The following is a 14,028-nucleotide window of genomic DNA, read 5'->3' as shown; positions in this document are numbered from 1 at the left end:
AGTAGGGGTGCGGATAATGCGCGGGGTTTTTCCTTTAGTGCAGCTTCACGGCAATGCGCGTTGTGCCGTGAAGCTCCTCCGCAGTAACACTGACTAAGCCTTCCATGGCAGCGATTGCGCAAAACATACGAGGGTAAGGAGGAAAAAATGAGGACGAGCGCGCTCTACTAACTGAATGTTATTAATGAGTTGTGATACTCATCTTGCAGTCAGTGTATTCTACATGCTAAGTATATGCTTTTTCTGTCTACATAGTACGTGATGTGTTGTTTGAGCAGTAGCTTTGGTCTATCAAATGTGCGGGCAATACGCGAGGATTCTTTTTTTCTTTTCTGGCGGGCTGAAAGTGGGGGTGCGGATTATATGCAGTGGGGGGGCGGGTTATACGCGCGAAAATACGGTAGTTCCCTGGATATAGATCAGACTCACTTTATGCCCACTAAGCCTTGAGGCTATTAAATAAACGAAAAAACAACAACAAATTCAAATTTGGGGGGTTTTATGCTCTGAAGCTTTACCTGGGCTACGAGGCACGGCATACTGTACGGCTATGCATTAATTTTGACTGCCGGGGCATCTTTAACGTGCCCCGAAATCTTGACACAAGGGCTTTATTGCTTTTCGCTTCCATCACAAAAGCAACCATGGCACCCAGATCCTTAATTGGCCTCAGCTGCACAACGCCTTAGCCACTGAGCCACCACGGTGGGCCAGGCTTTTGTTACAGCACACATTCACGTGGCTTCTTTTCCACGACATTTAGCCTGCGCCAACAAGCAGAGCATATGTAATTAAGGACAAAATTAAGAGAGTAAAAAGAAGCATTTTAGTCGCAGGTTGTCAAGGCACACCGGAGAAAAAATGCAGGTTAGGCTAGATCAATACATCAGGTCATAATTAACACGAATATACCGGCCTTACATGCAACATTTCCCCGCCCACCTTTTTAACAAGGAACGGTATTGTGCTTTAAAAGTTCACTGCACTCGGATGCCGGTAAGCTGCTGTTTGTGCTGACTTTATGGTAGCCACAACAGGACTTGACTTCCTGCAGCGGTTATTAAACCCAATGCATTAGGTGCAGCCCTCAATGTTTATTTGTTGGCTGACATCTATTTCAAGTGTGAAAACAACTAGCTTCATCTAAAGCCTAAAAAGCTACCGTCTTTATTCTTCCTTCAGAACATGAGGGAGGACACTGGTCTTAAAACAACTTCTTTTAATTTTCAATAAGCCATTATTTTACAGTAGGTCAATTATTTCCCAAGATAACTGGAGATAATTAGCCATTTTTGGTCAAACAATAGACAAAACAGTGTTGGTCATAAGACTGTAATCCTTACATATTCCAATACTACGAACCCCGGTGAATGCAATAATCGAAGCAGTTTTCTGATGCACCACTTGAAACTAAATTTACAGCTCATTAATCTTGGGTTGCACCAGTGGCAAGGAACCATTTTGAGTGCCCATTTAAAACACCAAAGTTTAATGAGCTGTAAAATTAGTTCCAAGCGATGCATCAAAAAACTGCTTCAATTATTGCATTCACCAGTGTTCATAGTATTGGAATATGTAAGGATTACAGTCTTATGACCAACACTGTTTCGTCTATTGTTTGATCAATAATGGGTAATTATCACTACTAATCATCTTGGGAACTAATCGACCAGCTGAAAAAATGGCATAATTGAAATCAGTGGGAAAAATACAGGAAGACAGACAAGTTTCACAAAGTTTACTTGGAAATTAAAAGTTGTTTTAAGGCCAGTGCCCCTCCTTAACAGTAAGTTCAGGAAAGTTGACTGTATATCACATCAACAACACAATGGCAGGTCTGCGCAGAGAGGTAGCAGACAAGACACGTAACACGCCCACCTCCGACACAGTGACAGGAGCTGAAGTAGAACTGCCGGAAGTGGTTCTCCTGGCAGAAGCCGTGCTGGCCGCAGGGCGAGCCCTCGAAGACACACGGCTGGAGGCGGATTCGCAAGTCCACGATCGTCTGCTCCAACTCACAGCGCACGGGAACCGACGAACTTTCAACGAGAAGGGAAACGAAATCTCTCGTGAGTCACAGAGTAAACTTCCAGGGCTGTGAAGCAGAATTGGAAGAATTGATTGAGTGACTGATTGTGGGGTTTAACCCTTTTAGACGCCGCTCGCTATTTCCCCCTACAAATTTTTTTTTGTTGTTTCTGTGCTGTGTATTTCACCAAATAAGATGAAGTGGCAGGTTACTGACCCCAACACAATCTTAGTTTTTTTTTTTTTTTTACAGTCATGTACAGAATTGTGTACATAGTGTCACAGAGGTCACGAGCATCAGGTAGGGCTGAATATTTCCACATACGTATATATTTGTGTGATATGCATTGTTTCGATATTTTTTCAGGGCCACAAGTCTTTTGAGAAAACGAGGAGACACAGTTGAAAAAGCTCACCCACTGAAGCCGTCGCTTGCATCGCCATTTTGTTTGTTTATACTCTTATTAATCTTACTAGCCGCCAGATGGCCCTAAAATCTTCATTGTCAGACAAAAGATACAAAATTATGCTAAACTAGCAAAAACTTTCAGCTTTGGTATTTCTTTTTGTTAATAAAAAACGCAGGATTGAAATGTACACAGTTGTGTACACAGCGCCTAAAAGCGTTGAAGCGCCGACGCAACGCAGGCGACAAGGCGCGCCGTTGTGGAGGGCTCCGGATTAATTTTGACCTCCTGGGGATCTTTAACATGCGCCGAAATCTCCAACACGCGGGTGTTTTTGCTTTTCGCCTCCATCAGAAGCCTTGGAAGAACTTGAAGCTTATAGGTGGTATTTGAAAAGTTTAGCTGTCAATTTTATTGCTTGGCAACACTGAAAACGGCCACAGACATGGCCGATGCGCCACGGATGTGGCGTGGCTTGGGCCACTGTGCCCGCATGTCGAAGAAAAAAAAAACAACGGCGTGTGCCTTCTGATCCGTTTCAACCCGATTATCGACGGTGGTGTCAACGGAGATGTTATTAATCGCACTTACATTGGACTCGGGGCAATACTTTGCGTTCGGTGAGGTAGGGTTTGTTAACGTGCAACACAGTCATGTGCTTAGGACGGACAAGTACCGCCATCCCGCAGAGCCCGACATAACGAGTGGCGGCGCACTCACATGGTTGCCTGCATATGCGTGCCTCACCAGTGAACACAAGCAATAGGACTGACGATGTGCGAAGGGTGTCTGCCTCACCTGGAGCTGTTGAAGCAGGCCACCGTGAAGGAGAGGAACCAGGCACCGGGTTCGGGGTAAGGGAAGTACTTGATGGCCACCCAGCTGCCGTTGGTGGCGATGGAGAGCGACAGCTCGGCAGGGCACTGGATGTGCCCGGAGAGGTAGGGGGGTGGCCGGCCGTGGTGGACGCAGATGTTCACGACCACCACCTGTGACGTCAGGTTCTGAGGGGAAGACAAGAAGAAGGAAAGACAGAGAGAATACACTCATTGAGGAAGACTGTTAGAAAAGAAAAAAAGAAAGGGAGGAAATGCAGTTGTGGTGCTCCTTGGAATTTCAGATGTAGCTACCACTTCTTCAGGAGAACATTGAACTGCCAGTAGGTGTTGCAAGGGAAAGAGGAATGCTGTACGCAACAGAAGCAGATATAAAATGCTGGCACAGGTCTTTCTGTTCCTGTAGCTGTCTTTGTAACAAAAAAAAAAAAAAAACACTAATATTGACAAACTTCTAAATTTCTCGCTATGCAATGTGAGCAGTGACATCATAGACATGCCGAATGCAGAGTAATCATTGTGGTCACAGTACGAGAGCCATCAGTACCGCTGCACAAGCATATTTTTTGCTGGTAGCTTCTTCAAGCAACCTGCAACTACAAAAACTGCGGAAAGTGTAAAAAAATGGTTGGTGAGCCGCCCCTTTCATCTGCCACCCTCATTATCCAGCCTACTTACTTAAAGTTGAAAACTGGTGAAATAACTTTCAATCAGTGTTTACTACACATGTGCAGTTTGAGCCACGTGCGATGTTCACAGGTTGAAATGTCGCCACACCTTGACCATGCTGTCCAGATGGATTTTTGTCTGCAGCGTGCCCCCAATGTCCACAAAGGGCTCCAGGTGCAGTCGAACGATGACCGGGAATGCGTCCGTCAGCCCAAGCCAGGATGAAAACCACTCTGGTCCCTAGAACAACAAGTTTTAGGATTTTGCGCATTAGCAAAAAAACTCTTTGCATGCTCAGAGAAGTGTGCAGATATGCGTCGGCATGGGAACTTGAACAGCACCCCCCAGTGATATGGTGCTTTATTCATTTTAAAAGGGCCATGCAGACAAAACACAAGTTTGGTTCGTTCAGAAAGTTGCCTCGTTAGAACCATACTGACACCACTTTTAACGCACACTTCGCTCAAATAAGCTACATAATTAGGAAAAAAGGGAAAGGCCATGCGGCCCAGTAGCTCGTTTCCAGCAACAGAACCTATGATGTCATATGTGCCCAGCTCTGCGAGTGGCTGAGGCTAGCAAAAGCAAGCGCAAATTAGGCACAGCTTATAAGCTTGCTGAACGAGCTATTTACACCTAAATGTAGAGCACATTCTTTCTATAGCACTAAGAATGGTGGGGTAAATGGTGGATGTTGCGAAAGTACACGTAAACATTGAAGTACCGATGCGCACTGCTGTTGGTGCTGCGCGCACTATACTTGTCTTAGCTGCACAGCAGTCTGCCGCTTAGGAGTTGTTTTATACGACACTGGCTGAATGGCTTAAGTGATGTTGTCTTACATGACCCTGTTTGTCAAGCATACCGCATGTTTCACGAAACGAATTCTACCGAAACAAAAACAATCCAGGTGTAAATACGATCAAAAACAATGCAATGGCGGACAACAGTCCGTGGCTGAGTATGCTAGCGCCATCTGGGAGGTTTGAGGCAAGCAAGGCTGCGAAGCCGAATGATGCAGTGGAAGTTTGTTTCAATACCAGCCCCTGTGACTTCACTGCAGATGTAATGAAAACACACGATTTGGTGAGAGAATCAAAATTTTAACCTAAATTGACTAATTTCTCAGTGAATACGACATAATTTGCAGCTGGGCAGTCGCTGGGGGCACCATAAAACACGAAATCTTTCGAATAAAATAAACTTGTATTTTGTTGCATGGCCCCTTTAACAGATGCTGTTCAGAAACACAGGAACTATTTGCAGCAATGCCACAGACCAGCAGGCACTTATTCATCCCAGTAGATTTCATGATAAAGACTCCTGAGGAATATTGGTCAAAAATAAAAAGCCAGATGTACAGAAGCCTTTAGAATATGAACCTGTTAACTGGCCTTTGATCAACTTGAGCACTACCAAAACCAAACCAACTTTAGTGCGAATCTACACTTCTGGAGTGAAGCATAGCTATAGGTAGCGAAGTTGGTCCACTTCTGATGTTGTGGCAACAGCTTCGAATTCGGTGCGAGACAAATTTGTCTTTCATGTAATACGCGCCTCATTTCCCTAATTAACACAATTTACTACGTGTCACGTGTGAAGAGAAAGAACAGGAGAAATAATGTTGAGTCCCTTGCAAAAATTAAGTAGTTTAGTGTAATAGCATTTAACCTTGTGGTGGAATGTTCAAAGCTGCTTTGAGGAAAAGGAAGTCCTTGTTGCCTTAAAAAAATTTAGTGGAGTTGGATTCCACCCTTCAAAGGTGAATTAGAAAAAAAAACGAGAATGATGCCCCTCTTATTCAATTAGGTTACAAGCCCCACACAGCAGGCACGACGAAACTGCAGCAGAATTTGCGGAGCTCGCCCTGCAAACGCTACTGGAGAGAGCATTTCTAGCAGGAAATCATAATTTTCAGCTTCATTTCTGACTAGATTTGCAGATTCTAACTGAAATCGACAGCTTCTAACTAGAAAAATTCTTAGTCTAGCTAGAGACGACTATTCCCAGCTTGCAGGTCTGCAAATTGAAATAATCTTCCTTCAAGCCTATCTTTTCTTCCAGCCTGCAAGCTGGAAGAAAAAAAAAAAATTTTTTTTCAGCTGGATTGACAAATTCTAGCTGGAATAGCTTCCAGCCAGAACAAAATCTCAATCCAGCTAGAAATAAGCTAGAAACTGAATTTCTAGCTAGAAAATCTGCCCATTTCTAGCGACAAATATTACTAGCTAGATGAAATTTCTGGTTCAATAATCCAGCTAGAAAAAATGCTATTTTCACCTGGGATCCCAGCAGGCGAGCTACGCACCTGCACAAGAAAGGAGTCCAAGAAGTCCTGTGCGTGCTTGATGCGAGTCAGCGGAATCATGGGAAGGCAGCCCTGCATGGCGGCCAGTATGCTCTCTTCGCCCAGGATCTCCTTGACGAAGTGGGCCGTGTGCACTTGGAACTCGGTGGTGGTGGTGGCCACCACAGAGTTGGGGCTTGCCGCCGCCGCTGCCCGCTGGTGGTCTTCGTGCAGCTGGCTGACGGCCGACAGGGCGGAGGAAGAAGCGGTCTGGTTGGACCACGTGTCGTTGCCGGCGTCGGATTCGTTGAAGCCGGAAGACAGGTGCCGGGGCAGCCGGCTTGACTTGCGGCTTGGGAGGTGCCAGAGTGTGGGGCAGTCTGCACAAAATGAAAAACCCACTTATGCTACAGATGCTGTGCCCAGAAGAACAGGGTTTGCAGCATATTCGTAAATTTAACCTCCATTCTGGCTGACTGGTTCATTTTTAAAAAGGACGAAAAGACTGAAATGTGAGCTCTTGAATATGAGAAACTGCTTCGAAGTCTATAATATGACCTCTATATTCTTTTGCCTTGACATTGTAGCTTCCTCTTAGTTTATTTATCATCAATATTATTAGCAGTTTTCAAGAATCTGTTTTTTTGCCCATAATTTTATTTCTTGGAACTTGTAAGTGAGAAATTTTTTTTTGGGGGGGGGATATATCTTACGGATCTCTCTTATCGTGTTCTTACTTTGCTTCATTTCGAAAAGCAAAACTCAATGAACACTGGACTGAAAGTCTCCAAAGAGATTTAAGGTGTAGTGGATTGTATTAATATTTCTGCATGACGTTAAAACGCAAGTTTAAGTTCAACAAAAGAGCCTTAATTTCAGCAAGGTTGAACTCCAGTTAATGAAAGGTGAACCCGGCTGAAATGTGCTTGGCTTCACAGCTGAACTCATATTGTCTGCAGCAATGCCCCCTTAAGCTTGTGCCGCTTAGTAAAAATTCAGGTTTAATTCCCCTCTGAAGGAATTTCCAAGAACGCAAAATACGATGACACGAGATTGAGTATCTGCATGCAAAACACATGCCTATAAGAGAAGAAGGATCGTTAGCAAGGTCATAATGATGATGCATTGTGATGCATTATGATCATAATGATGATGCACCAACAGATGGACAAATTTGAAATGCCGGACTCAACGAGAAAACCAGTCTGTCTGTAATGCCACATTCATCATACTGTTGCCTCATACAAAAATGACATTGATAAAAGCCACCAGGTCTTTCATACTTTGATAATATTGCTCCTGAAAACAATGTCATCCCAGCAACAAATTAGCATATAATAGTGAAGTGACCCGAGTTATAGTATATTATGGGGTACCCATACAGGCGGTTTTAACGGAGGTCCTATTTTATAAAGGGCCTCAGGGGCTTCCAACTTTGTTAGCAGGGTGGTTATAAGGCGCCTGAAAAGATGCCTTCACAGCAATGCATGTGCGTAGGAGTGAAGCCAACTTTAAAAGGGCCAGTAGCTCAGAAGATTGGCTTACCGCATTTATTCGATTATAAGGCAGTCACGATCATAAGGCGAGGGCAGAGTCTGGAGAGCCAAAAAAATCGCCATATATATATATACTGAGCTTCGAATATAAGCCACGGTATGGCATTGAGAATACGGATTTTGGAAAAAAACCTCACCTTATATTCGAATAAATACGGTAGTTAAGGGGGCAGTTGGGTCTTTGGGGCCGAAAAACAGTAAAAAAAAGCGTTTTCTCAAAAATGGAATTTTTGGCCTCCACGGCCATTTTTCTAACAGTCTGTAAATTTCCTCATCAAAAGGCATCATATTTTGTTGTTATTATATTATTATAGCATTTTAAAGTGCACTCTACAGCTCAGTTAGCGCAGAATTCGATAGTGAAACGGCACTTTTCTTGCAATGCAAAGCTAGCATTTCATCCTCGGATATCTTGGCACCCAGAGCAGGTACAACTTTCATTCTTTTTGCTTCTGATACCAAAATGTGTGGAGAATACAATATAGGAAACAATTTTTTTAAATGGAGGCTTTGGAAAATTATTATTGTGTTCAATTGGCACCACCTGTGAGCCATTTCTGGCAGAGCGCGGGAGAAGCGAAGTTCCCTGTGTTGTAAAACGACCAAAAATAGCTAAATCAAAAAAGTTCTTCCTATGTTGTATTCTTTAGTCATTTGTCTGCCTAGCCACGTGGTAATTGCCATTCTGCATGAAGTGGTTATTTTGTAACTGTGTCCCAAAATAATGGCAATTAATCATTAATTAACTCAAAATATAATCAGCTTACAAAAAATCTAATAGGAGATTTGAAATCAGCACAAAAAACTCTATAATGCAGTGCAGTTTCATTAAAATTGGTTGGTAAATAAAAAATATAGCTCTAAGACCAGTCTGCCCCCTTAGGTACACCGAAACCTCATTAACTAGGTACACCGAAACCGTACCTGACAGGGACGCGAAAAAGGTACGTACTAACCGGCACTACGGTTTACCCGAATGCGTTTGGTTAAAGGGAAACTGAGTCGGGGATTTGGCTTAACTACGTATAAAAAGAAGCTATGGTTTATGCAGGTACGGTTTAACAAGATTCCAGTGTAGGTGCTTATTTAACAATTCCTACTTGAGAGCTTCTGCAATTTCTTTTGTAGCGTGAGCTACACTGGCCGAGGTTGAGCAGTTTCGTGTGGACCTTGATGGCCGTGCTGCGCAAGTGCGAGTAGCATTGGATTGGATTAAATTGGATTGTATTGCATTGGATTAAATTGAATTGTATTCGATTGGATTGCAAATCCAATCCAATTAGAGTAGGGGCGTGTAGAGAATTGGGTCTGCACATTCGCCGGTATGTGCCTTCCAGAGGAGTGACGTCATAGCCGCGGCAGACGCACTGGTGCTGGCGCGTGCCCAGCTGTGGACCTCGGTTGCGCAGTAGCTAAGTCTGACGCTGAGCCGGAGCCGCTTGATAGCCATTCGCGTAGCTCCTGGAGAGCCGTGCTGCGAATGCGCGAGGAGCAGTGACTGGACTGGACTGGACTGGACCGGACTAGATTGGACTAGATTGGATTGGATTGGAAATCGTTTTAGCAGCAGTAAGCATGATACCGTAATTACTCGCGTAATGGTCGCACTTTTTTTCAAAAGAATTTGATGTAAATTTAGGGATGCGTTGATTATGCAGGGTAAATTTTTGCACAACATTTTTGAGCACAGAAAACGCAAGAAAATTGTGAGTAAAAGTATTTACGATATTTCTCATGAACACAACAAAAATACTGCATAAAAACTTGATAAAACCTCCGTACACCGCCGCAAGCTGCTTAGCAAAGTGACGGAAAACGCCGTGTTTTCATGAATTACCGAACGCGCCGTTACAAGTTTGCTGCGAGGTGACAACAGTTCGACCAATAAGTGGCTGCCATTGTTACAGTGCGGGACATCAAAACAGACATGGCGGCCTAATTAGCAACTTGAGTCCGTTTTTTCTTTGTCTTGTGAGTATATTATCTGCATTTAGTGAGAGTTTCTTCCTCATCAATGTCGAATGCATGCTTTGCGATATCGCTAATATTGGCAAGTCTGCCACAATAACGTATACATGTCCTCTTCGAAAGGTAAGGAAACGGTATGTACCACCATCATCAGCTAAACTTTGCACACATACGGCATATTTATTTCATATTGCTGCATATTGCTGCGTATTGCACGGCATATTGCTGCGGCTAGTTCAGGGTGCGTTCATTCGTGGGAAATAAAAAAAAATCGAACTTGTACGACATACTTAAGGGGTCGATCATTACGCGAGTGCGATCATTATGCAAGTAAATACGGTAATCAGCTAATCCTAGACAACCAGAAAAGCTAAGAATAACCAGATGAACCTTAGCTTACACTACGTATATCCTGGCATAGACGGGCTAAGCCAGAGCTAATTTTTTGTTCAGAGCCGAACGTACGACGCACTCCCCGATGAGACCTTGGCAGAGGGACTATCAGGGTACACGCACCTTTCACTTCGGCCACAATCGAGTACCCCACGTGCATGTCAGCAGCGACTGTGATGTAGTAGTAGGCCTCCATCTCTGGCTGTGGAACAATCCGGTGGAACTCGTCCCCTGTGGTGTTGACGTCCTCGGGATAAGGCAGGGCTCGAGCTCGGAGGCCAAACTTTCGCACGCACGGCTGGACGACCCCGCTCTCGGAGGACGAAGAGTTTGAAGAGAAGTCGAAGCAGGCGAGCACTCGCACCTGGAGCTGCCACGTGCCGTCAGGAACATAGACCCTGTTCAGTGGTGGGGGAGAAATACTTTTGAGGGATGATCACACAGTGTGTGCTATAAATGTACGCATCAGATAAGTTAGTATTGAGAGAAATTATAGGTTAATGAAAAACCTTGATTGTAATTGGGTGGTATTATTTATTTCATTGGTTTGTTTTGTTGGGCCTTGGCCAATCAGGGCTACTACGCAACGGGAGTGTTTTTCCCCAAACTTTTCCACAAGCATGCAATCTCGATACCAACAGATGAAGCTTTAAAGGAGAAAAAATGGCCGCATATCTGCTCCTTTTGCTGCAAATGTTGATGAAAGGCCATAGTCAACTGGCGCCCCTGCCAAGGAAATGCCTCCCTTCTGTTTCCCGCTCACCTCTCATGCTGTTCATCTCCCATCGTGTTCCTTCCAAGATAACACGCTAGAGGTTTGCTCAGTCAATTTAAATTTACCGCGTTCCACTGCTCCAAGTCGGGTGCCTCGATGCCAGCGCTGCCGTATGGCGGAGACACGCGTGGATCGAGGCACCCGACTACAACGGTTATAGAACCACGTTGCCCTACTCAACGAGCGTTTCAAGTGGAACGTGGAACCTATCTAGTGGAACCTTTCATTGCTGCTGCTGTTTGATTTCTCACATGCCGTTAGAAGCGCGGGCAACAGCAGGTGACGGCTTTGTGCAGTTGATTTCATTTGCTATCGCAAAAACCAAGCATCCATAAATTTCTTAATAAAAGAACACTGCAAATATCACTTATGCATTGATTTTCTGCCTTATATTTGCGTAATGTCTAGTTCTTGTTCGACAGTGTCGACAAGCATGAACACTGACACCGGACCTAGACGTTTAGACTTGGCTGTGACATATAAGACTATTGCGCTGCTCCTGTTTCAATTTGGCGGTGAGGCTGAATCGAGTCACAGACACACCAAAATTTCTCCGTTTAACTCTTTCACGACGGCGCCATAGGCCATCGGAAGCCGGCGTCCGATGATTTTAAATCTCCCGCAAAATCTGAAACCCGCGCTGATGATGATGATGATGATGATATTGCGGTTGTACCCTTTGCAGCGGGCGGGTGAGAGGTCTCGACCCTAACCAAAAACAAACAAACAAACAAAAAAATAAATAACACTACGCACGCACTCTATATACAAGAGCTCAGGGCCCGTGAAGGCCCAGTGGCCGAAGAACCCGAACCCACCGTCCTAGTCCTACGCCACACTACGACCCATACTACTGTGCGCCAAGGGTCGCCCTCTTCCACATTTCAAGGCGGCACTTTGTCCGCGCCACAGCGCGCATGTCCACTGAGCCACCCTCCTCAAACCCAAGAGCAACATGCAGAGGAGTGTTGCCATCACTCCCCACGCCCTTGCGGTCTGGTCCAAGCTGATCACACTGGAGGACCACATGTTCCATTGTTTCCTCCTCATGCACACACGCACGACACAGGACATCCTCCACTGAATCGTCCAGCCTCTTCTGTCGAACTCGCGTACGAAGTGCCCCCGCTCGAGCCTCAAAAAGGAGCGTGCTGCCCAGGCTGTTGTCATACAGCCGGACCGAGCTGATCGCACGTTTGTGGGCTCTGTAGAGGGCCAAAGAAGATTTTTCGGAGCAGCTGCGGCGCCACTCCTCCTCTTCTGCCGCACAAACTCGCAGTCGCACTTCTCGTGTCCACAAGGTTGCCGAGTTCGCCTCGACAGGCTTTCGGGAGAGTCCATACTTTTGTTCCAGCCTGTACATTCGACGCGTCCACTTGGTGCGCAGGCACGTCGCCGACAGGTACTCGAAGACTCGGCGCGCCCAGCGTTCACGGCTCATAAAAAGCAGGCGGCCCTTATAGACAAGCTTGCTGGAAGCTTCCCTCGCTTCAAACGAGGACCACCCCACATCGCCCTGCACAGCTTCGTTGGCTACGGTGCCATGACAGCCGACTGCCGTGCGGCCCACCTCACGCTGGCGTCGCTCCAGCCATTCCCTAGTCTCCGATGACAGGCAGACCACAGCGTTGGCAAACGTCAGGGCTGGTACATGGACGAGCTTCCACAACTCGCGTACCATAGTGAAGCGGTTGCAGCCCCACAGCACCCGGCGTCTGAGGATCCCTTGGGCTCTCAGTGCTGATTGCCGGAGCTTCTCCTCCTGCTCACTGTACAGGTTCTCGTCCATTCCCAGCCACACACCCAGGTACTTGTATGATGCCTGAGTGGCGAGGGGTTTTCCGGCCAGTGAGAGCGTACTGTTTGCGTTTTGACCACCAGCAAGGCGGACAACTGCAGTCTTCTTGGTGTTGAACCGTAGGCCCAGCTTTGTGACCTCGGCATGGCAGATGTCCAGCAGCACTTGGAGCTCTGATGAGCTTTCTGCCATAACGACCAAGTCATCTGCGAAGGCCAGACCCGGAAGTCTGCAGCTGTCATCTATGCCCCTGGTGCTAAATCTTAGGCCAAAGCCTAAGCCTGATTTTAGCAGCTCCCGCTCAATGTCAGCTGCATACAATATGTACAGCAGTGGTGAAAGTGGACACCCCTGCCGGAGTCCCTTGGCCACTGGGATCCGTGCAGACTGCACGCCACCAAACTTCACCACCACTGAATTTCCCTCGTACAGGCGTTGTATGGTGTCCAGTATGGCCCCTGGGATACCCATACGTGCCAGACGCTTGAAGAGAAGGGCATGGGGTACCGAGTCGTATGCTTTCTCCACATCTAAGAAGCAACACAACAGGGAGCGTCCTTCCTTCCTGGCTATTTCTGTACACTGAGTGAGCACAAACAAGTTGTCGTCCAGTCTGCGCCCCCGACGAAATCCGTTCTGCAACTCTGTCAGGAGGTTGTGTGCCTCGACCCACCCGCTCAGCCAGTCCTTAAGGATGCTCGCGAACAGGCGGTACACAACACTAGTGACGGTGAGTGGCCGATGGTCGCCCAGGTGTGCAGGGTTGCCACCCTGTTTCGGGACAAGGGTGATCCTGCCCAAACGCCAGTCCTCTGGGATTGGAGCTCCCTCAATGATGCCTGTGAACAGGTCTGCCAACTGCTCTCTGGCACCAGGCCCGAGATTTTTTAGCAGCCGGGCTGGCAGACTGTCTAGGCCCATGGCTGTTCGAGCCCGCAGCTGTGCTAAGGCCCGGTCCACCGACAACCCTGAGAAGGCATAATGTGTGCTCTCCTCCCTTGACCTGGCCGAGGTCGAGTCAGGTGGTATGTCCTCTTTCTGCCCACCACACAGGTCAGCCGGAGGATCGGGGTCCTGAAATACTCGAGTGAAGTGCTCGGTGAGGTGCTCCTTCAGGTTGAGGATAGAGCGTCCAGATGCCACATCCCGAAGCTGGCACGGAGGGGGGGCTGGCCTGTCCAACGACGTGACATACCTCCAGAACCTCTGGGCGGTGGATTTGCCATCCGAGTGTAGTGACCGAAAGAGGCTCATGTTGTGCTCGGCCAACTTCGCCTGCACCAATGCCTGCACCTTGCGTTTCAGCTCAAT

General features: G+C 46.6%; 1 protein-coding gene across 1 annotated transcript in view; it reads right to left on the bottom strand.

The window, feature by feature from the left end:
• LOC144163258 (post-GPI attachment to proteins factor 6-like) overlaps nucleotides 1-14,028 on the bottom strand; it is a 29,576-nt gene that overhangs the window by 4,600 nt on the left and 10,948 nt on the right. Inside the window, exons 5-9 of the mRNA XM_077694132.1 lie at nucleotides 10,268-10,542; nucleotides 6,249-6,607; nucleotides 4,049-4,180; nucleotides 3,234-3,439; nucleotides 1,879-2,039 (exon numbers count right to left, since the gene is read on the bottom strand). Of these exons, the coding sequence (XP_077550258.1) occupies nucleotides 1,879-2,039; nucleotides 3,234-3,439; nucleotides 4,049-4,180; nucleotides 6,249-6,607; nucleotides 10,268-10,542 (1,133 nt within the window). The remainder of the gene's footprint in view (nucleotides 1-1,878; nucleotides 2,040-3,233; nucleotides 3,440-4,048; nucleotides 4,181-6,248; nucleotides 6,608-10,267; nucleotides 10,543-14,028) is intronic.

The sequence above is a fragment of the Haemaphysalis longicornis genome, unplaced genomic scaffold (genome assembly GCF_048455015.1).
Source record: "Haemaphysalis longicornis isolate Haplotype H1 unplaced genomic scaffold, Haemaphysalis longicornis Haplotype H1 scaffold_12, whole genome shotgun sequence".
Taxonomy (NCBI): Eukaryota; Metazoa; Arthropoda; class Arachnida; order Ixodida; family Ixodidae; genus Haemaphysalis; species Haemaphysalis longicornis.
This window is presented reverse-complemented; position numbering and strand designations above follow the sequence as displayed.